Source organism: Crocodylus porosus, unplaced genomic scaffold, assembly GCF_001723895.1.
Source record: "Crocodylus porosus isolate Cpor-Errol unplaced genomic scaffold, CroPor_comp1, whole genome shotgun sequence".
Classification (NCBI taxonomy): domain Eukaryota; kingdom Metazoa; phylum Chordata; order Crocodylia; family Crocodylidae; genus Crocodylus; species Crocodylus porosus.
In genome coordinates this window covers 31,803,827-31,825,442 of record NW_017728950.1, presented here as the reverse complement: position 1 = coordinate 31,825,442, position 21,616 = coordinate 31,803,827, and the positions used below count along the sequence as shown (strand labels likewise).

General features: G+C 42.3%; 1 protein-coding gene across 1 annotated transcript in view; it reads left to right on the top strand.

Moving 5' to 3' along the window:
- The window catches only part of SNX30 (sorting nexin family member 30), a gene marked incomplete at its 5' end in the record, with an annotated part of 61,970 nt that overhangs the window by 8,415 nt on the left and 31,939 nt on the right, over nt 1-21,616 (top strand). The window contains one exon of the mRNA XM_019554726.1: nt 16,430-16,618. Within this exon, the coding sequence (XP_019410271.1) occupies nt 16,430-16,618 (189 nt within the window). The remainder of the gene's footprint in view (nt 1-16,429; nt 16,619-21,616) is intronic.

The following is a 21,616-nucleotide window of genomic DNA, read 5'->3' as shown; positions in this document are numbered from 1 at the left end:
AAACTGCAGTCCTTCAAAAGGTCCTCTCCAGCACCACCACTGCCTTCCTCCCCCTTTGCCCTCTTTCCAATGCATGCCTCAGTGAAATGTAGTAAAGTAGTTGCTATTGAGGACTGGAAAAAGGATTATTTCCGTCCAATAGCCACTAGGATTATTGGAGATCATCTGCTGCTATCGAGGTGGTCTATTCCCCAGAGTGAAAGTAGGATTTGGCCACTTCTGATCTGCCATGAGTATGGCTTAATGAGCCTGAACTTTCATTCAGAATAATGTTGCATTGAATGATTTATTGACAAAACTCATGTATACAATTCCATGCTCTGTAAATAGAGCAGGGAGAGTGGGGGAAGGGAACCTGGCATACTTGTCTTTAGTATTGTTAACCAGTGTGATGCTTGTGTAGTAATTAAACAGCTGTCTGTTACCTTCCAAATACTACAAAGAGCCAAAAAGCATTTGCCTGAATTGGCATGTAGATTTGTAGGGGTTATTCCAATTCTCACTTAAATTAGAAAAGCCAGCAATAATCCTGTGACCACTAAACCTACTTTCTTCCATGCATCTAAAAGGAGGAGAAGAGATCTTTGGATTGTTCTGGCAGAATGTACTCTCTGTGGCTCCTTTCCGCTTAAAGTCAATAGCAATATCTTAAGGAATCTGTCATTTAAAGCCGGGATGGAAGCCACTAACTTGGCTATATGCCTGCTTCTCTGGAAGCAATAAGTGAGGGGTGAGGCTCTTTTTGGGGTGGGGAGAGGGATTTTGGCATAATTCCTGAAGTGTGGTGTGACTTCTTCAGGACTGCCTCTTGGATACCCATACCCGAGTTCTCCAAACTTTAACACATGCAAAACCAAGAGAATTAAAATGAGACTTAAAGGAATCTTAATCTACTGCTAATGTATGCACTATTGTGCTCCATACCGGGTGCATCTACATATGCACTTTACTGAGGAGTAGCTTTTTATAGCTCTGCAGTAAAACATCAGTCTACATGTGGTATTGGGACATGCTAAACTAGGATATACAGTACTGTCTTACAGTGGAGTACTTTACTGCACCTGAAATGCATGTAGATGGTGACCTGGAGTATAAATTGTGCCCAGCCAGTCAGGGGCCTGCTCTGCCCAGTCTCAAACTGCTGCTATCCTGGATGCACATGTACATGCTGCACCCAGAAGCAGCGGACTCTTGGTCAAACTGCTCTGGAGTTTATTGCATTACGTTAATGGCACATGTAGATGCACCCATAGAAGGCAAGTTGGTGGTAATAGGGATTGGGGGAAGGAGTGGGTAGAGTGTCATCTCATCTCTGAATAGAAAAGGCACTTGCATTTGATTTAAATCAACCCTCTGTTGGAAATGCTGTGCGCCTATTGCAAGCATGTATCTGGATCACCAGAGGAAGCTAAAGACCATGCCGTGTGTGCACGCACAGCGCGCAGATGGGATTAAAGCTGCTGCTTTGCTTGATTCCTGGCAAGCTGTCATTAGAGTTGTACCATGGCTACTTGCCCTTAACAGAAGTAGGGGTTTGTTGTGGTTTTTTTCCAGCCTTTCAGACTGCTAAACCTTTCTACAACCTTTACGAATGCAATGTGCAATGGAAGAGCCAGAAGTCTTGTGAAATGACCAAAGCATTTTTTTTTTAACCAGCAGTGTGAGACAGTTTGTTACACTGGGTCTTCTCAAGAGTAACAAATGCTGCCATTTGAACTTGCTGAGCCTTGTTCACTTGTTTAAAAAAAATTCTTGCCTTCATATATGTTTTGGGTTGTATAATTGGAAGACCTCAGATTATACACAATGAGGGTAGTCCACACTGGGGATGTGCAACCCCTGTGAGAACACATTCCTACTTTGTGGTAATTGTCTTCCTTTTCCCATGCAGGTGTTGGTGACATCCAGGCTGTCCCCTCTTTCTTCCCCCTCCTGCAGACTGACAAGGTCTCTAACTATCTACGTTCAGTGCTCAGGCCTGTTTGGCCCCCATCTAGCTTGGGAAAGGCATAACTTCAGGGAGGAGTGCACTTACGCTCCCAGACTATTTCCTATTGACTCCTTTTTCTGTAGCTGTGCACTGAGAATACCAATACCAGCTAGGGTAACCTTGGATTTGGATCTTGCCACCCTTGGAAGGCCCTACTGCTTTTACAAAACCTGTTGCTTTATGCCTTTTTTGTACAACTAAAATGGGGATTTATAGATTGGTTTAAACTCTGTCTTTGGGTCTACTGCTTCTGTAATACCACTGTGATGTCTGTCTGTCTGTCTGTCTGTCAAGTTCCCTTTAAAATTACTAGGCCTTATGATAGTACAGAAGAGGGCCCGATTATTTGTTCCTATAGCTTGGCATCCTGTGGTAGAAACCAAGGCAGCACCTACAAGAGACTAACTTGTAAGCTCTCTTAACCTACAAAAGCCTGTGCCCCTCAGACTAGGGTCAGTGTAACTTGTTCAGTCTTATGCAAAGGATCTAAATAATGGGACAAACGAGATGGACTTCATGTTTCATTGTTATAAAGCTCTGCTTATGCTCTGTGCTTTTATTTTTACTTTTTCCTTCTGCCCCACATTGCTCCCACACTCTAACCCTGCATAGCGCAGCCTCTAACTCTGTGCCAGTTCCTGGCACATAATGAAGCCCTGCTCTCCCTGGCTGCTAGACCCTGTTGCCAGAACAGGGTTACTAAAATATCATTCATACAGTCTTTTAAGCACAGACTTGGATTTAAAACCTTACCTTGGCAAATGGTTAAAATACTAGAGAATGTTAGCATATTCTGAACTACATTTAGTTTCAAGCTGCTGCTTCATGAAGCAAAATGTGGTAAGAATGGGTATCACTGCTCTGGCATCTAAACATGGAGAAGAAACGGGGCGGTGTCCAGATACTGTTATGTATGGATCTCTTTAACCTGCTGTGGCACTTGACACCTCTGACCTCCCTCTAGAATTTCAGTCTTTCAGTGTGAACAGAGCCCCACTGGGTCCCTGAGAGTGTGTGGCTGATCATGAAGCTAAGGCTGCTGCTTGATCCAAGGAAACTTCCCCCCCCACTAACCTAATCACAGATCATCGCAGGAGGATGGAAACTGAAGATGCCTAATCACCCTGGAAAAGTTTTTTGTTGGGGAAAACCTCAAACAATGTTATTCAAATGCTCAAGCATGGATCTTTCATGTACTGTGGTAGTTGAAGAGACTTCTTGTCATCTTGTGACAACTCAGTTGGGCCATGAAGAATGTGGAAACTGAAATAAACCCCCAGTAGAGAATGTTTGTAGAGTAAAGACATGCTCTTGGTTTGGGATATATGCATGCACTTAGTCACATCCCACAATCAGCTGCTGCTTGTAGGAAGAGCCAGTGTTTACAAGGAATGCTAACGTGTCTCTTGGGATGACTCTGAATTCTTAAACCAAGCAACAGTACAATGTGTGAGTGGTGAGCAGAGGAACTTTAATAAGGCTAACAACAATCTCTTGGCTATGTGCTGCAGTTGTGGGCAGGGAGCCTGTGATGGAGAGCAGCTAAAGTGTCCTGGAGCCCCAAACTGGCACACTGTCTAGTCATGCAATATGGAACTAATCTCTTGTGTTGGAATAGGGAGAGCATTCTCTGGGTTGCTCTGAACCTAGAAAGCAATAGTTCTTCTAAGAGGCTTAATCTGAGGGCATGATCTGCATTCCTCTAAAAGCAGTGGGATTATTTGTCCTAGCAAGATATTTCTAGAGTGCAAACTGTAGGGGCCTGCACATCTAGCATCTCCAAGTAGCATAGTATTCCTTAGAGCTATGACCCCCAATACATTGGGTACAAGCAAACCTACTTCTAGCCACTACTAAGAGGATGGGGGCTGCTACTCCTAATCCAGAGCATGCATCAGTTTTTGGGACCTACCTTTTGCTACAGAACCAGACAAATGTTACAAATTAGCTAAACAATCCTTCCTCATTCAGAGTCCAATTTGAGACCCATTGGATTGATACAGCTATACTTGTATCTCTACAGAATATGCAGATGTAAATTGTTACGATGCAACTGTTACATCTGCAGTCCTTTGAAATTGCTACAGCTGTTTAAATCTACTGCTTCTGTATTCAAGCATAGTAAGCACTTCACCACTACTATGGCTTACCAAGCTGAGCTTGCAACAGCTGCTGTCCCCCCAAAATCCCTTTCTTCCTCTCCTTGCTGCTTGCTTGCCTAGAATTCATATTTCTGCTGTAACTTGGCCTAGAAGGGGAACTTGCCATCACATAAGGCTGCTCAGGGAAAACCTCTTTTTAGGAGTAGCTTCTATGGAGGTGATTTGTAGCCTCACCTTAGCATGAGAGAGATTTAAAGCAGTAGAGCAAAAAATTTCCGGAGAAGTGGTTACAGCTAGGCAAACTCTGATTCCAGTGGCTATCTGGGCTGTATACGTTTCAGTGAAATTTGATGTAATGAAGATAGCTGGGCTTGGTTTTAAGGAGCATTATGGCTCAATGCATGATCATACTTGTCTTGCTGTACATGTGGGATACCAGCTTCCATATGTTTCACTGAGAAAGCAACTTGGCTGCAGAAAGCTGCCTCTTCCTCTTCTGCCCAAAACTAGGGGAATATAATCTCTAGCATTTTGTTCTCAGTTCTGAGGGGTACGTGGTTTTCTTGTTTGTTCAGGTTTTTTGTTGTGTGTGCATGTTGGTGGTTTTTGTTTGTTTTGGTGTTTTTTGTTGTTGTTTGGTGTCTTTTTAACTGCATGTCCATGGTTTAGTGTTTTTGTTTTTTCTAATCGTCTCTGGGTTACCAGCCATAGCTTTCACATCTCATAGAAGAAATGGATTTGCTCCCTCTTTCCATCCCCCAACATATACACATGTCCAGATCTTTTTATCCAGCTACTCCCCTAACTTTGTCTGAAAGTTGTTAATTTTTTCTTTTAGGGTTGGGGCTTTTTTTCTGTCTTGCTGGCCTGCTTGCCATCTACTCTTTAGGATAGTGATTCATAACTAGGGTGCCTCGATCCTTTCAAGGGTGGCATTGCACAGGGTCATGCATTGTTAGGTTTGCAAACATGATTCTCAAGATAAACCCCAGAGACTTCAAACAGAAATACATAGCATTTAAAATCACTTTGAACTGCTGTGGTCTCTGAGACCCAAGTGGTTTTTTTATATATATTTAAAAAAAAAAAAAGTTTGAGAACCATTCCTCTAGGGCTGTATGCAAGATAACTTAGAATTGAAGACCTGGGTTATTCAGCTGAATTCTGTGCAGAGCTTCATCTGATTTAGCATTGTCACCCTGATTTTGTATGTGGACAGTCTTTCTGGAGTGCCAGAAGCCTAAATGTTGGTTATGCGTGTCTGTTTATGCATAAACAAAGTGAGGCTGGAGCACTTCAGTATTTCTTGACTTGCGTCTCCTTCCTGAGTAACTTCTGCTTTGACTGCAACTTTGTGCAGTAGCATTGGTGATGTCTGTTGTGGTTCTTGCATGTGAAATTGTACTTGTTCCAGCTCTAGCAGATCACTTGTTCAACGTTCCTCTATTGAGCTAAGGTAACTTAGAGGGCAGATGGGCCTCTTGGGATTAGGTATGTCTCCTAGGACCATGAAATGGTAGACAGAACTTCCTCGTGACTGGTGGAACAGTGGTGGCACACTCTCTCCCCCATGTAAAATGCATCTGTTAGTCATTGAACTCTTTACACACTTTTTTTTCTTTCTCTTTGTACCTCTCTTCCCCAGCAAAGAGTAGCATAGGGGGGCCTTTTGGCAGAACTGCCTGATCCTGGTACAGGGGAGTAGAAATGCATTTAGTTAGGCAGACCCTGTGATTAAATGCTTACATTGGACCTATGGGGGTGGGGTGAGGGGGGCATGTTGAGGTGCAGGATTGGGCTACTGCTGTTTGAAGCTGCCAAGTCTCTTTAAAACAATGCTGTGCACTGAAGTGAGGGTTTAACATGTAAACCAGGGGCTGTTTTGATTAGGAATCCGATTTTCACAATAAGTTATCAAACACAATGCTATAAAAGCTGCTTACTTTGGGGGTTGTTCCTACCTATAAGATAGTTAGAGAGTTCTAAAGTGGATTTTCCTTTTTGTTAACCCAGAAGATACCAAAGGTGATGGGATGAGCAAATTCCTTGCCATCTAGGATGCTTGTTGGGTATAGTCCAATTGCATCTTGTTGAATACTTTGCTGCTGCTGCCACCTGAAGCAATGCTGGCAATGCTTTCCTACCCAGGAGGTGGATGATTACTGCTTGTGAAATAGAAGGTGGGGTCCACTGCCTAAATAAATGCAGCTGCTACACTCCCCCTCCATAGTTCTTGCAGAGCACTGCTTCAGTCACAAGCACTGCCCTGCACATGTTAACTCCATGCCTAGTTTTGGTTTCCTCAGTCAGCACTTGAGGTGGGGATCACTGAATGACAGCAACCTACTGTGGGCCAGTTAATTTTTTGATATTGTGGCACTTGCTGTTGTATCCAGGTAACACTAAAAGTTGCAAGACTTTTAGGAACATTTTGTGAAAGGCCTTCCCCCCCCAGAAAAGTGGGTGTAGGTGGGTCTTTAAAATTCCTCCTTCTCTGGCTACTGCCTCTCTTACTGATGGTGTCAGTGAAGCACAGCTTGTTATAGCTACATCCTGGAGGCTGGGTGTTTTTTTTTTTTTTTTTTGGTGAAGCTGTTGGATCTAATTATGGTACTCTAATAAAGCAAGCAATTAGTGTTTCCTCTAGTGTTACTAGAAAGCAATATTTTTAAATATGGGCATCCCAAATGCAAATATTTTTGGCCTCCTACAGCATAGTGATGACTGAGCTGAACTCCTTCCTTTTTTATTTGCTCCTACCCTGCTAACCCCATGTCTTGGAGTCGCTAGTTCTTTTTGCCATCATCTCTGACCTAATCTGTACGTGTGGTGTGATCTATGAAGGGACAATTACAGTACCAATAAAGTGAGGGTTCAAGTACGTGTTGAATAGCTATTGCAGTATGCTAGCATCAAATGTGCCGATTCTGTCTCGCCTCCTTTTTGGTATAGGTAGGGGTTATAACTCCCTATGCTGAAAGAAGGCAGGGGAAGAATAGTTGGTGTCAGTGGTGGGTGAGGGGAGGGAAAAGAACTGATTTTTAAGGTACAAGGAAACCCAGCATATGCATGTGGAGGCTTTTTTTGTAGTGCTGGCTGAGAGGCCCATCTGTCAGTCTATTGAAGCTGACACCCCCCCAAAAAAAAAAAAAAAAAAATGCTTTCAAGAGCAGTAAAAGCTTGTCAGACTTGAGTAGCAAGTCTGCCACTGACCACAGCACTCAGTCTTGCAAAGAACTATCAAACAGCATAGCCCTCTTGGGGGTTCATGCTCTAGCTGGGTTTCTTTTTCCTTGGGTAGAAATGGACATTCTGAAGGAGAGAGATGAACCAGGGCTTGTGAAATATGTAATGCTTTCTCCTGATTTAATCAAAGTTCTGGTATTTTATATCAAAGATGCTTGTTTCTTTTTACTATTTCTCCCTGCCTTCCCCCCCAAATGCAAATCCTCAAACACTCTAATCTTAAAGTCAAACTTTTAACCATAAGGTAAAAAGTAGTAGCTGGTAGAAAAATACTCATAATTGAAGGTTACTGGAACAGGACCAGTAATGTCTTACTACTTTGTAGTTAGTGTTCTTTGATATTTATTAAAAGTAGTAGGCGAAACAGATGGATAGAAACAGTTTTGCTGTTCTGTTTGGCTTGTTTTCATTCAGTGAACAGAAGTACATCTTCCTTCCTTCCCTCCCTCCCTATGCATCCTGTAGAATGGATTGAAAGGGTACAAAGGAACAGGAGACCAACCTCTGAAAAGGTAAAGCTTCAAGATACAATTTGGAAACAGGCTAGAACATGGTCTGGAGAGTGCTATAGTGACACAGGGTAAGCTGCCTTTGACTACAGAAGGGATGCTGTTGGTGTTAAATGCTGGAAGGGATAGATTGAGAGATGGCAGGGACCCAGGATCACATGGTAATATATAGTTTTGGCTTATCACTCCTAGAGGCAGCTAACTAATGATTTAAGTGGGGAGGTGGGGTAAAACTGAACCCTTTCCTTGATCCTTTTGAGGTCCAGGCATGGAAGGTGTTGCATAGGGAACAACTCTTTCTCCTGGTCCTTTTTCAGGATCTTCTTGCACCAAGGTGAACTGGTAAGATAGCGATGCTAGTTATTGATGTTGTAGTCAAATGGTGCACAGATTTGAGTATACTTTTTACTATACAGTAGTACAGCTATGCCACTACCTCCAATATATCCAACTCAGCAGCTGCGGGTTTAATGGGTTGTTGCTGGTAAGTTCTGCTGCTTATTGATCTGCCATTTCTTCTGATTGAAAGTCCATGCACACCAACCAGTGCTCCTAAAACTAGGGGCTGAATTTGTTTTGGATTACTTTCTCAGGCTGATGTATGAAAGGGAGGATTAACAAGCAAAGCTTTCTACTCTGATTTAAGACTTCCTAGCCCATTCTGGCAGGTGATGACCTGGTCTCTTCCAGCCTTGTTCACCTCTTGACTGGCCTACAGAAACTTGGGGGGGTGTTTTTAATGTATGTGTTCCCAGAGGTTGTGGGTAGAAGGGGGAGGCGTGCTTTAATTACAGTGACTTCAATTGCAGTAGGTCTGAAAGTGCCCAGAGGGTCCCATGTATCAGTGTTCCTCCATTTTTAAAATGGCAGTAGGACCACTTTTAACCAAAGCTCATCCACACTTCAGTTGAAAGCACCCCTGCACCACTTCTTTTCAGAGCTGGGATGCTGATGCACATGACACGAGTCTGGGGTGTAGTAATTTACCATGCTGCAGGCAACTCGGTCAGTCGAGTCTGCTCTTGACGCATTGCAATTAGAGTGCGTGAGAGCAGCCTCAGTGTGTGCGTATAGTTGAACAAAACCAGCAGTATTCCTCAGTGCAGAATGTTGGTGCATCTCTTCAGCAATGCAGGTTGAAACCATGTCAGACCTGTTCATCCATTCTGCATTTTAACAGCATACGCAGAACTTTAAGTCGAGGGTTGAGTGGCATGATGCTTTTATTTTTGGGGCACTACTTAAGGTTCTGGATAGTAAATGACTTAAGTCAGGAAGAACACTGTTTTAAATGCTGCTAGTCTCCATGTCATTTAACCTGTTCCTCTTCTCGCCCTATGCTCCTGTATGGGTATCAAGGATAAATCTGGTCTGTCAGGCTATACTTTGCTGGGGTTGTAACAAACTCAACTTGTGGACTAAGGACCAAAGTATACCTTGCTGCCTTTCACTCCAAGTTCAGGACCTACTAGTCTACCTTCTCTAACACTATTCCTAAATAAATAAATTTATATTCCATATAAATGAATACTCCCCACATCCCTCTTGCATATTGTTCACTTGGGAAGAGGGAGGGCATTGATGCATGACAGGGGTTAGTCTCGTCTAAGCTACTACAAGATGGTCATATTCTGAGCGTCCTGTAGAGGTGCTTCGTGGGAAATTTGGAAAGACCAGTTCCAAGTGGGGAAAATTCCCATTGCCCATTCTGCTGCTTGTTGCTGTCAAGTAGTGATGCCTCCAAAGGTCAATGGTCTTCTCTAAATGGGTTCTTTTTTACTACTGAAGTAAGTACTCCTGGTATTTGGGTTCACTGAAGCTTTTAACTTTGTTTCCTACATCAGGTAGGCTTGTAGCAGTGTGCATCTGCATGTAACTTTATTTGCTAAAGTGTGAGCAATATTTTAAAGCCCAGATATATTTTTAGGCTAATGGGTGTTCTCCACTGCTCGCTACTTCCCTTTCTCTCTGCCACTCCCCTGCTAGCTATTTCTCTTCTAGAGCTGGTAAAAGTGAATGACCTTTAATTTAGAGGGAGAAAGGCAAACAAGTTTTGTATTCTGCCTCCTTGTGAAGACAAAAATAATACTACTGAATTTTAAATACAAAAATAACTGTGAAAGATGTGCTTGAAATTTTGGTATCAGTAGTGGAAAACATTTGAATGCATTCAGTCCACTTGGCCTTAAGTAGGAAATACAATGTGAATAATACTGTAATAGGAATTGCATCCCCTCTTCATGGGAGACGGCTGACTACTAGCTTACAGATCCTTGTTACTATTACAAGCTTTCTTTGTCCTGTTATACTTTATGCAACGGCCTCCAAAAACAGCAGTTGCTATAAATTGCCTTTAAACACCTTCAAGGGTAAAGCACACAGTTGTAAAGCTTCCTCAAGTTACAGCAGATAACTGGGTAGCCTTGCAACAGTGAAGCAAGCAACTTGAATGCTATGCTGGTGCATAGTCAAGTTTAAAAAAAAAAAAAAAAAAAAAAATACTGAAGTCTTGACTTATAAACATAACAGAAATGTAGGAGCTGTGAGGCTTTTGTAGTTGCCACTTTCTTGGAAAAAAAGGCAAATGGCTAATGGAGTATTTTACCTTTTTATTAGAAGGGCTTAGTTCAAGCCTCCCTTCCCTACTCCTTTTCTAATGTTTGTCTCTGCTGTTGGAAGGTACACTCTGTTTAACTGGAATAGAGTGGGGTTTTTATAAGAGAGTCATCTAGCTACTAATAAAACTTGTGATGATGGGGGCCCTGTCCTGGATGTTGGATAAATCAAAGTGATTCCTCACTTTAAGGCATAATCTAATGTCCCTTAATAAATTATAGACACAAGTCTTACTTCAAACATCCTCATCTTCTAAAGTTTTCATTCAAAGCAGCAAATTTGGGGTGACTCTTTTTTTTTTTTTCCTGATCTTTATTTTGTTAAGTATAGAGGTGGACTGATGAAGATCTTTTTTTTTTTTTTTTAAACTAGCCAAGTTGGCCAGTATTGATCTGATGGCTCATATGCAGTCTGGCAGCTTGGAGACCAGCATCTGGGGCAGGTCAAACCCCCATGGTAAGGGAGGGAGTGGGGCAAGGGCAGGTCCTGCCCAGCTGGGGCAACATATAAGACAGAGCAAGGGGGAGGGCCCATCTCCCAGCAGTTGCATGTGCCCCCCAGATTTGTGCATGGGGCAAGGGTAGGCTGCCTGCTGAGGGTCCAGGGCTGCACCAACCTCTTCCTGATGGGAGGAGTAGGGCTATAGATGACCTGACAAATTTTGAGGTGGCTGTAACTGCCCTTGCAGTACTGCTGCCTGCCCCAAGTGCAGCCCTGACCCAGCCCCTTCCCTGGGAAGAGGCCAGCGCACTCCCTGGCCCCAAGCCTGCAGCAGGCAGCCCTCCCTTGTGCACAGAACACTTCCTATGCTTCCCCGGGAGGTAGACACAGTGGTAGATCATGGCTTCATCCCATGCCCAGCCCCACTCCTTTCCTTACCATGGAGTGTGGGGGGGCCTCAATCTCACTCTCCCTGTTTCTCCCCGCCCCCCAACTTACTGGCCAGACGCTGCTGGGCTACATTCTTGGCTGCATGCATGTAACATTGTTTGGTGACACTATTGGCTATACTGGCCAAAAAAAGCTGATTGCTGATGTCAGTTTTCCTTTTATCAGTGCTGATCCGACATAGGCGCACATACTTTGGTGCACCAATGGGAGTAGATGCTGCTAACAGAAACTGATTTAAGTTGTGTGTTTCTAATACTGTAGCTCCTCAAATGAGCTGCCTTCTAGGGCCCAGTCCACTGGTATCTCGGTTAAGCTGTAGATATTGCAGTGATCCAAACACTTTCTGGGATTCCTACCGGGCAGGGATAGATGTTAAAGCCAAGTGCAAGGGGTGTTTCTAGGATAAACATCATACAACAGCTTTAGCCATTTCTTTCTTGCACCCATATCTTTATTTCTGGCCTAAAGTAAAGATTTAATTTTGGTTATGATGAACGAAATTACTTGCTAATAAGTGTCACGCTACCACTTGGTCAAGACCCCCAAACAAAAGATTGTCTCGTGCATCTGCCACAGTGCTCTTTGGGTTGGAAGTCATTGTAATAGCTCTTTTGGAGTCTGTCTATCTTTTTTTTTTTTTTTTTAACTCTGTTCCAAAAGTGGTGGGTGTGAGAAAAGAGGACTAAATCTTTTCTTGCTTTATTTTAAATAACCTTCAGATGCTCATCCTTCAGGAAGTACCTCCATCTCTTGAATGCTTCTGTTATTGCAAAGGAGACTGCTTTAGGGAATTGGCTTCATTTGCCAGTCCTATTGCAGGTTTAATCCATTAGAGTAGTGTGGTTTGGTGTTTTTTTTATTTTTTTTTTTTTTTCCCTTAAATGGGATGTATACTCAGTGGCTTCCTCATTCTGCAAATCCAGCCTGACAATTACCTCTTGAGTTAAGCTTGACAGGTAAATTTTTATTTTAGCTTGGTTGGGTTATGCCCCTCCCTTTCCCCAAGTACAGACATCAGGAGCTGGTTAAATTTTGATTCAGGAGGACTAACTGCCCAATATTGGGTAAATCAGGAAGGGGGTGGGAGGCCTACCAGGGAGGAGGTGTCATCCCGTTCCTCCCCCCACCCTGATGTGTTTTTGTTCTGCATCAGCAGTGGTAAAGGCTGATAAAAGCAGCTGCACCAGAGCAGGCTTACCTCCTTGAATTTGTTGCCTGGTAGTTCAATACCTGCAAGAAAACCCATATCTTTTGACTCTTCAGTTCTAGCATTCTGCTGTGAAGCATCACAGTAGAAATTGGCATGCCAGTTCTCCTTCATTCAAACCTTCTTCTTGTCCGTCTGTACAGGCAGACTTCTGGCACGTAGTACAGTATTGAATGTTACAATATTGGACCAAAGCCAGGCTTTGGCTGATATTACTAAACTTCCATGTAGCTCTTATTTGATCTGATAAGCTTATGGGTTTTTTTTGTGTGTTTGTATGGCTCCTCCACTCCAGCAGACTCGCTCAGTAAATATTTGAGCGCTTGCATTCATTCTTGCTCCTCCACTAAGGTAATTGGAAACACCCCAGTTTGGCAAGGGCAATGTTTATGGGAATGCTTAGTACAACTAATGTTTGAAGTGATGTTGATCCTGTGATGGCTCAGGAGAGATGTGGAGGACAAGAATTCTTGTGGATGGTTTGTCTTTATACCATCCATGCAGTTGATCCAGTAAACCATAGGCAAGTTCTTAGGTGGAAGGGTATTGTGATACCTGAAAAGTGGTCTGTCTATACCAACCATATGGTTAGTTCAATAAAAGATCACCTTCAAGAATTCTTGGCTTTTGGTACAATTTAAGTATCCCTAATGAAGGAATTAAAGTTGAAGGCAGTTCTATAGTATAGAGATTCTGGATTGCAGTGCCATGCTAATCCAAAATGGTTTACAGCAGTAAAGAAGTAGTAAACAAAGAGCTCCCTTCTACTTGGTGCAAAGTTGTAACCATATGTCTCTGTGGATCTCCTAAATAAAGACAATAAAATTGATTAAATTTCAGGATATGGTTTTCTAGTGCCTCCCAAGAACTCCAGATCTTGGGTCAGTTCACTATAGAAGCAATGGCTGCTGGTGACCAGGGTTCCTGGCTTTTTTCACTTTAAAAATCCCAAATTCTCTGACTTAACATGATTTGGGGGTTTTGTTGTTTGTTTTGTGTTTAAACGCTCTTTATAAAAAGTCCTAAGGAAAAAAAACCCATATACAATGTTGTATTGCTGTATTTACAATCCTATTAGTGCCTTAATCTTTATACTAAAATTTTAAATATCAACTTGTATGTGGGGTGTTTTTGGTTTTTTTTTATGGAAAATTTTGAGGTTTTCCCCTTTCCCTCTTTATTCACCAAGACATGGGTCCAGCTGCAGTCTTCTCTCCCCACTTCCCCCACTGCTTATGGCACTGAGCAGCCCTGATATACTGATGTCCTGCCAGTGCTATTCACTCCCAGCCCCTCAGTGTGTATGAGGACTGGGGTTTCTGTGTGGGTACAAGTGATGTGGGAGGGATTATGGAGGGGGGGGGCACAAGGAACTCTGCAGGGGAGACTTCCAGCTTCTTCCCCCCCTTCAACTTCTGCACCCAGGGTCTTGCCAGCTCTGGAGAAGCACCTTTTAAACTATGGACCTTGCCTAATCAGCTGTTCCAAGACCCTGGAAGTACACACTTCTACGTCTTTACTGTAATTCTGAAAACTCTTTACTGTCTGTTGGGGCATAAAGGATTAAAAAATTGCACTTACTATATGGATCTCTATACTTCATAGCACAACTTTTTTTTTTTTATAGACTTCTAGTAAAAGAGATTTGTACCCCTCTCCTCCCCAAAAACCAGTTAGAAATATTGTGTAGTGCTTAATGCGTTTACAGTGCTTGCAAAGACTGTACAAAATTCTAGGTATGCAGTGTCTAGAATTAGAATACAGCAGTTTCATAAGACTGTCCATAGTGTTTCTGCTCTTGTTAAAATTGCATTTTAGGGAGAAACCTCTGTCCCTTTTCTATTGCAGAATATTTAGTACAGGCAAAGTTTTTAAACAGTAATGCAAAAAATGCTTTCTTTAGCAAAGGAAGAGCCTGGTCCCTGAAATGTATGTGTTTTAGCTTATGAAAGCTTCCCTAAATTTTAACCTCTTATTTAGAGACTCTGAATGAAACTTGCATTTGCGGCATATCTAGTGATGGCAGGGTAGAGTAAATATGTATAGAACAAGATTTGGCCGTCACCACTGAGCAACCTTTTTTAAAAAGTAAAATTTAAAAAAAAGACACAACTCTGGCATTTCCACTGTACTAATTGAAACCGAATGGTTGCTTGACACTACTCTTCTGAATTTAACTGCCTCTAGCAGCAAGAATTGTGTGGTAGCAACTTCTGAAGAATATTGAAGGGAAGGTAATATTTGTTAAGGAAGGTGTATAGTTGGGTACATGAGGTGCCTAAAGTTTACTTGATGGATAGGAAATGGGTGAAGGGGAAGGGAGAAAAGTACAAGATAGCTGTAACATCAGCCTCCTGTCTCTACAACTGCATTCAGCTACCAGATTAGTATCCACACTCAATCTGCTATTTCAGCTCAGAGATGGTATAGTGAACAGTGTCTTGTTGGGAGAAGATATCAAATAGTGTTCCACAGGGGTCTGTTCTGAGTTTTTGGTACTGTCCAGATTGATGATGTGGAACATGCACTCAGTCCTAATTTTCAGATGACACCCAACTTGGGTGTCACTGCAGACGCTATGTAGAATCAGGCTAGGATGCAAAATCTCCTGATTTAGATTGAATTGCATTTGATTGCAGATTTCTCCAAACACGGATGCAAACTCCTGCACCTGGGACTGAATAATTGCATGCTTAAATACAGACTAGGGAATACCTGGCTAGGCTGCAGCACTGCAGAGAAGGATTTGGGGGTTACAGTAACTCAAACTGAATGAGCCAGCAGTGTGCTCTTGTTGCCAGAAAACCCCACAGTACCATGGGTTGTATTTTTCAGAAGTGTCACTTGCAAATCGAGGGAAGCATTTCTCTTGCTCAGCTCAGCACTAGCAAGGCCTGACTTGGAGTACTGTGTCAAGTTTTGGGCCCCACACTTCAAGAGGGATGTGGACAGTTTTTGGGAAATCTAGTGCAGAGCAACAAAAATGACTAGGGCCCTGGGAGATCAGACTTGCAAGGAAAGGTTGGAAAAATAGGGGTTAGTCTGGAGGAGTGAAAGGGTAGGGGACACTTAATAGTTTTTCAAAGACCCAAAGGTGATGGATGGGCTTTCCTTCTGTCTCTGTAGGAGACGGGACTAGGAACACCTGCCTCATGCTGCAGTAGGGGAAATTTTAGGTGGGAGATTAGGTAGAACTTCTGACCTAAGGGTGGCCGAGGCTGCCTAAACCATTGGAACAGGCAACCCAGAGCAACTAACTCTCCATCTTTTGGCAGCTTTCAAGAACAGGTTATGCACTTGGCTGGGATGGTTTAGTTGGGATCAGTCCTGCAGGAGGGTAGCCTGGATGACCTCATGATGTCCCTCCCAATCCTACTTTCCTATGATCCTAATATAGTGAAGTGGATTCTTATAGATGGTGCCCAAATCCTCTTGGTGTTCATCAAAAATGTAAAGACTAATGGTGATACTTAAAAGGGGACTAGTCTATAAGTATTGTCAGTCATCGACTGATACCTTTTTGTAGACTTGCCATAGTTATAATGTTCTATATAGGCAACTGCTTTTGCTCTGAGAAACAACAGCACATGTGCTTCCTTCAAATAATTCTTCTTCAGGTATAAGAGACTGTGTGGGGTAGTAGCATGTAAGCTCCTGACTGCAGAGGGGAGTGAGGCTCCCAAATCTGTTCAGGGCATTTTCATAGGTCTTTTGGAGAGACTTGTTGAAGAAACTGCCAGTGACAGGGAAACCAGTTTAGGAAGGGGATTTCTGTAAAGGCAGGTACAAATGTGTATTTAATATTTAACCCTTTTTGTATTGGGAGATTTTTTTGTACTCATTGGGGCCTTGCTTTTTTGCCTTCCAGGATCTCAGTCTGCCCAATGGCACACCTGTAGACACTTCTAGCCCAGCCTCCTCATCCTCACTTCTCAACAGATTGCAGTTGGATGATGACCTAGATGGGGAAACTAGAGACCTTTTTGTCACAGTTGATGATCCTAAAAAACATGTCTGCACGATGGAGACCTACATCACATACAGGGTTACTACAAAGGTACCTTTTCTTTTCTCCCAGTGCTACTTAAATGTTTTGGCAAGAAATTTCTCTTTCAGGCTGTCTCCTGACCTTTTATGCCTCCTAGGATTCTCTCAACTTCTAGTTCAGTAGTGACAACTTAATGCTTTTTTTTTTTTTAACCTTTTTATGTTGAGGAGGTATTTTTAAATGATTCTGTAGAGGAGAACAAATTACTTTGAATATTAAAAATTATGGAAAGCTTGTTAATGTTTTGGCTTAAATACTTCTATCTCTGGCTTTCGTAAACTCACTGGTATACTCTCCCTGGATTTTTACGTTCATTTGTCTAATTTCTTTTCCTTTTTTTAAAAGAATATATTATCTCCAATATATAGTGTGACATGAAGTGTGTATGAAAACATTTTAAAAACTTGCTTCTCTTCTAATAAGAAAAATGTATCTGTATTACTGCCATCACCTGTCGCTCATTTTTTTGGTGTTCTGATTCTCTTGTACCTGGATGAGCCTTGTGAGAAACTACTTGCATATGAGATGCTTCCCCCCACACTCCTCCCCTGAAGCCACATGAGGTGGCAGGGAGAAACTTCGTCTTGGATTCAAGTACAATTTGGGGAAGGTAGCTGCTGCAGCTCAGACTCTCTGGCCCTTGCCTGGGGGAGACTAGGTGCTGTGAAACCATACCTGGCTTGGAGCCAGAGCTGCTGGATACCCTGTGTTCTGGGCTGGAACCAGAGTTGCTGTAGGGGGGAAGATAGTAGCTGGAGGCCAGGCTGCAGGGGGGAGAGGCAGGCTGCTCACCCCTCTGTTACTGTTTTCCATGTTTGTCCAGTGCTGTTGCTCTCCCAGTTGTGGTTTGGGGGTGGGGGAGGAAGCAAATTTTTTTTTTTTTAAGACTACCTTTGCATTAATTGGGCTATAGATTGGTGGGGGGAGGGGGGGGGAAGAAATAAGTGTATAATAGATTCTATATATAAAAACAAATTACTGGGGTAGGGGGCTCTCAAACTAATCCAAGACTGCATATATTCTAAGTATAGGATCTTCTCCCAAATTTCTTCTTGCAGCTTATTCCTTCCAGATGACTCCTTTTTTTTTTCTTTCTTTAGCCTCTTGTTCTAAATACATAATCTTGGACTCTGGCACACCCACACAACATTCTGGTATGGAATTTTAAATGGCTGCTATTTTTAAAGTGTAGCCCAGGAATGCAACTGCCTGCCAAAGTAAGGTATACAATGGAGTTCTCACTAAATGTCTTGCAGCGCAAACTTCTTAAATGCCATTACAGTAATGGGAGCAGTGATCCAAGATGTCCATTGTATATACAAACAAAACTTCCTCTTTTCTCATTAGAACAATTGGTGAGTAAAATTCCACCCAAGGAGTTATCTTTTGTTTTCAGAAATTTTGCATTAGTTGCCTAAGGCAGGACTGTAGGCCCGTGTGAAGCATCCAGTACTTGATTTGGATTCGGCTAATTCGGGGAACAGTGATCCCAACTGACTTTTTGGCTAAACCTGATTCAAAAGATACAGCACTGATTCGGTGATTTGGCCATAAAGTATAATGGGGGATCACTAAAATATCTACACCTTTGTCATTTTTTTTGCAGAATTGAATGAAAACATCAAGGATGGTAGTCCCTTCTGAGGGCATGAAGCATACCAGGTTTCAAGGAGATAAGTGTAGGGCTTTCTGTGAAACTGCACCTCAGTATTGAAAGCAAAACTCATGTCGTGTGTAGAGCAGGATGAAAACAGCAAGGATTGTAGCCTGTAACAGGGGACTGTCCCAGTGCTGGTTAGCTCTCAACCTGCCCACCTGTTTCTGGGCCAGCTGCCTGCCCCTCTCTCCTGCCGTACCTTGATGGAAAACCTGATTCAGATGTTAGCCAAGTGGGAGGCTGCCTGTTTTGGGCTCTGTCTAGGGGGTAACATCTGTTCCACAGCTCCATGCCTCCCCTACACTGTAGCTCATACCTTGCAGGTGGCATCCCAGACAGCTAGGTTTTTCCTTTTTGGCAGGGAACTCGAGGGAAAATTGGTCGCTAGCAAGCAACAGATGTCAATATCGGAGCAGTCTTCCTCTGTCTCTTTTTATTTCCCCACAAGACTGCCTTCCAAACCGCTGAATCTTTTACGAATTAATTCAGAGCTTTTAATGGGTCTCTTGATTCAATGATTCGACTGCCAAATTGGGCTAAGTCTTCTCCGAAATCAGATCACTGACTGAAGCACACGCCTCTACAGGAAGACTGTCAGTCAGTTTTCCTTCTTTTAACTCCAGACAAGCAATTTTTATTTTTATTTATTTATTTTATAGCTTTAGACTTGGTAATCTTACTACTGTTTGTAAAATGTTTTAATAAAGTAAGCCCTTGTTTCAGACCAGAAGTGAAATCCACCTGACTGATTAGTTTAATGAAGAAACTTACAGGCTGCCTCAGTTGGCTGCATCCCCATGTAGTAGAAGACCTCTTGAAAAGGATGAAGGAGCCAAATATGGAGTGTGAGCTTAAAAAAAGAATAGCCTGTGGGAGGACCACTAGATGCTTGTTAATTCAGTGACTCCTGTGAATTACTTGGTCTTTTTTCCAGCATTATAAATATAATGGGTCTTCTGTAGGGTAGCTTAACTGTTTTAGAACTATGACTGAAGAAAAGTAAACGAGGAATTTTTGGAAATGAATAATACCAGATTGACTTGCTCTTCACTGTGGTTGAAGACTTGATGGGCACACAGAAAAACTAGTACTGAGTAAATGGCTTGGAAATGCATGCTTTAAGCTCCAGCACTGCACACCGGATCATACAGTGACTTGCATAAAATATTGTGCTTCATAAAGGTAACTTGGAAGCCACCTCATGGTGGGGGATGGCAGCATGAAAACAAGAGATGGCTAAACTTTTAGAAATGCATCCTTTGTATCCTAAACTTTTGAAATTTTTATTTTCCTAATAAAAATGAATAATTTCAAGCTTAACTGGATGATGAATGGCTATTGTGACTGCTACTTACTAAAAACAAACAAAGACTCTTATGTACTTTTACAAACACTTAAGTTTTGGCACCTAGTTTGAAATTGGAATATTCTTTCACTTTAACAGCAGGAGCACAAGTGTAGAGTAAGAAGCTTGTTGCAAAACTAGGAACAAAAATCCATTTTATGGTGCTGTCTGCAGCCCAGTCTATAATCAACTTCTGCCTCAAGGCAAAATTTTCTGTAGTAGCAATGGTTGTAAAAGACTCTACTACTTTCTTTAAGGATTAAAGGTTCCTGCTAAAGAATCTGACTGGATATGTGCTTCGTTTTCCTTTGCAACTCTGTAAGGAGGTGTAAAGCCTCTTTAATAAAAATAGTTTTTTCCTTGGCTTGCAAACTGTGTAGTCTACTAAAATGACTGAAGAACTCTTGAAACTAGGAGTCAAGCTAAAAGGCATGGATCCTTCAATTTTTTAGAAGAGCAGCTCATGCAGTACACTCTTGCTTCTATTTTTAAATTCCTTTGTTAACTCTTGTTCCCTGGACTGTAGGGGTGGATTGCTGGTCTAAAGCATCAATCTTGCACATGCACTCAGTGAAATTTTAGACAGGCGTGCAATTTGGAAAGGTGTGTGGGGGAGGGGGGATGGAAGGCTTAGACCTCCAGTGAATCAAATCTCAAGCTTTTTTTTCTTTCCAAGGGTCTAAAACAGCAAGTTGATCACATTTTTTTTTTTTTTTCTTGGGGGGGTGATAGCTGGTTTTTCTAATACATAAAGACTTGATGAGAATGCACCCAGTCTGAACTGTTGCCAGTAGCTTCTTTTTTTTTTTTACTAGAAAATGTGCTCAGATTTAAAAAAATAATAGCATTCCTTTTCTTGTTTTAGGTTTTTTGTTTTTTGTTTTTGTTTTTTTTGTGTTTAAACGGCTATATCTTTGCTTTATAGTAATGTCTGTCTTCTAGTGGTGAAGCTGCTTTTAGTGAAGGCTTGGAGAGCTTGGAAAATAGGTCAAGTGTGGTGTTTGTTTTAACAAAACACAAAAAACCAAACTGGCTTACATGTGACTTACTAATGAGAGAGGTGTTCAAACATTTTGGCCCCATGGGCCAGATAAGCAGACTGGGTAGGACCCTGCATGCCCAGTCTGTCCTCCCCAGGGGTCCAGAGAACACTTGCAGCTAATTGCTGCTCCCTCTCCCCTGCTGCCAAGTTTTTAGGGCCATCAGGAGCCTTGCTGGCTGGACGGTATGGCTCTGAGAACCGGATCTAGTGTAGAGTGTGGTGGTGTTTGTTTTTTACCGCCAAGTTGTACAAGCATTAGACGTCATTATAGTATCACATGGATGAAGAAGTATTTTATGAAACTCTTTTAGCATGTTCCTCTCCCTTTCTAAGCACTCCACGTGATTTTATTCTGACACCTACATGAACAACACCAACCAGTAGTTTGTTGTGGGTTTTTTTTGTTTTGTTTGTTTTTGTTTTTTTGGTTTGTTTGTTTGTTTGTTTGTTTTTTAGCTGATGGCCTATGTCAACTAGAAGTAAACTGCTATTTTTGCATTTTGTAATCTAGGGTATAGAACATAGACTTGGCATTCCTGTAAGGTGAGAAGTGGAACACCCTCCCCAGTTCTAACCCTCCTGCATATCGCCACTTCTTTCTCAAGGAAGTGACCTGAAAATAGTTGTAATTCTAGTTTTTTTCTGTTAACAGTTCAACAGAACTGCTTACTCTCTTCCCTTCCTCACCCCAGCCCCCTTCTTTCTTTCAGTCTGTCATCTTGCTGAATTTGTGGAGGCAGTGGTGGTTTGGGGAGTGCCATATTTGAGCTTTGATCTAGGAGGGTTGGGTATAGGTGGGGTCATCCTAGTGACTGGGTGCATGGGGAGTGGGGAAATTATACTATTCCCTTAAACCCCATAAATAGTTTAGTGGGTTTTTTGTTGTTGGTTTTTTTTTTTTTTTTTTGTCTTCGTTTTTTTTAAGGGCTGGGAGCTGGCCTGGGCAAGGTAGCTATTGACAGC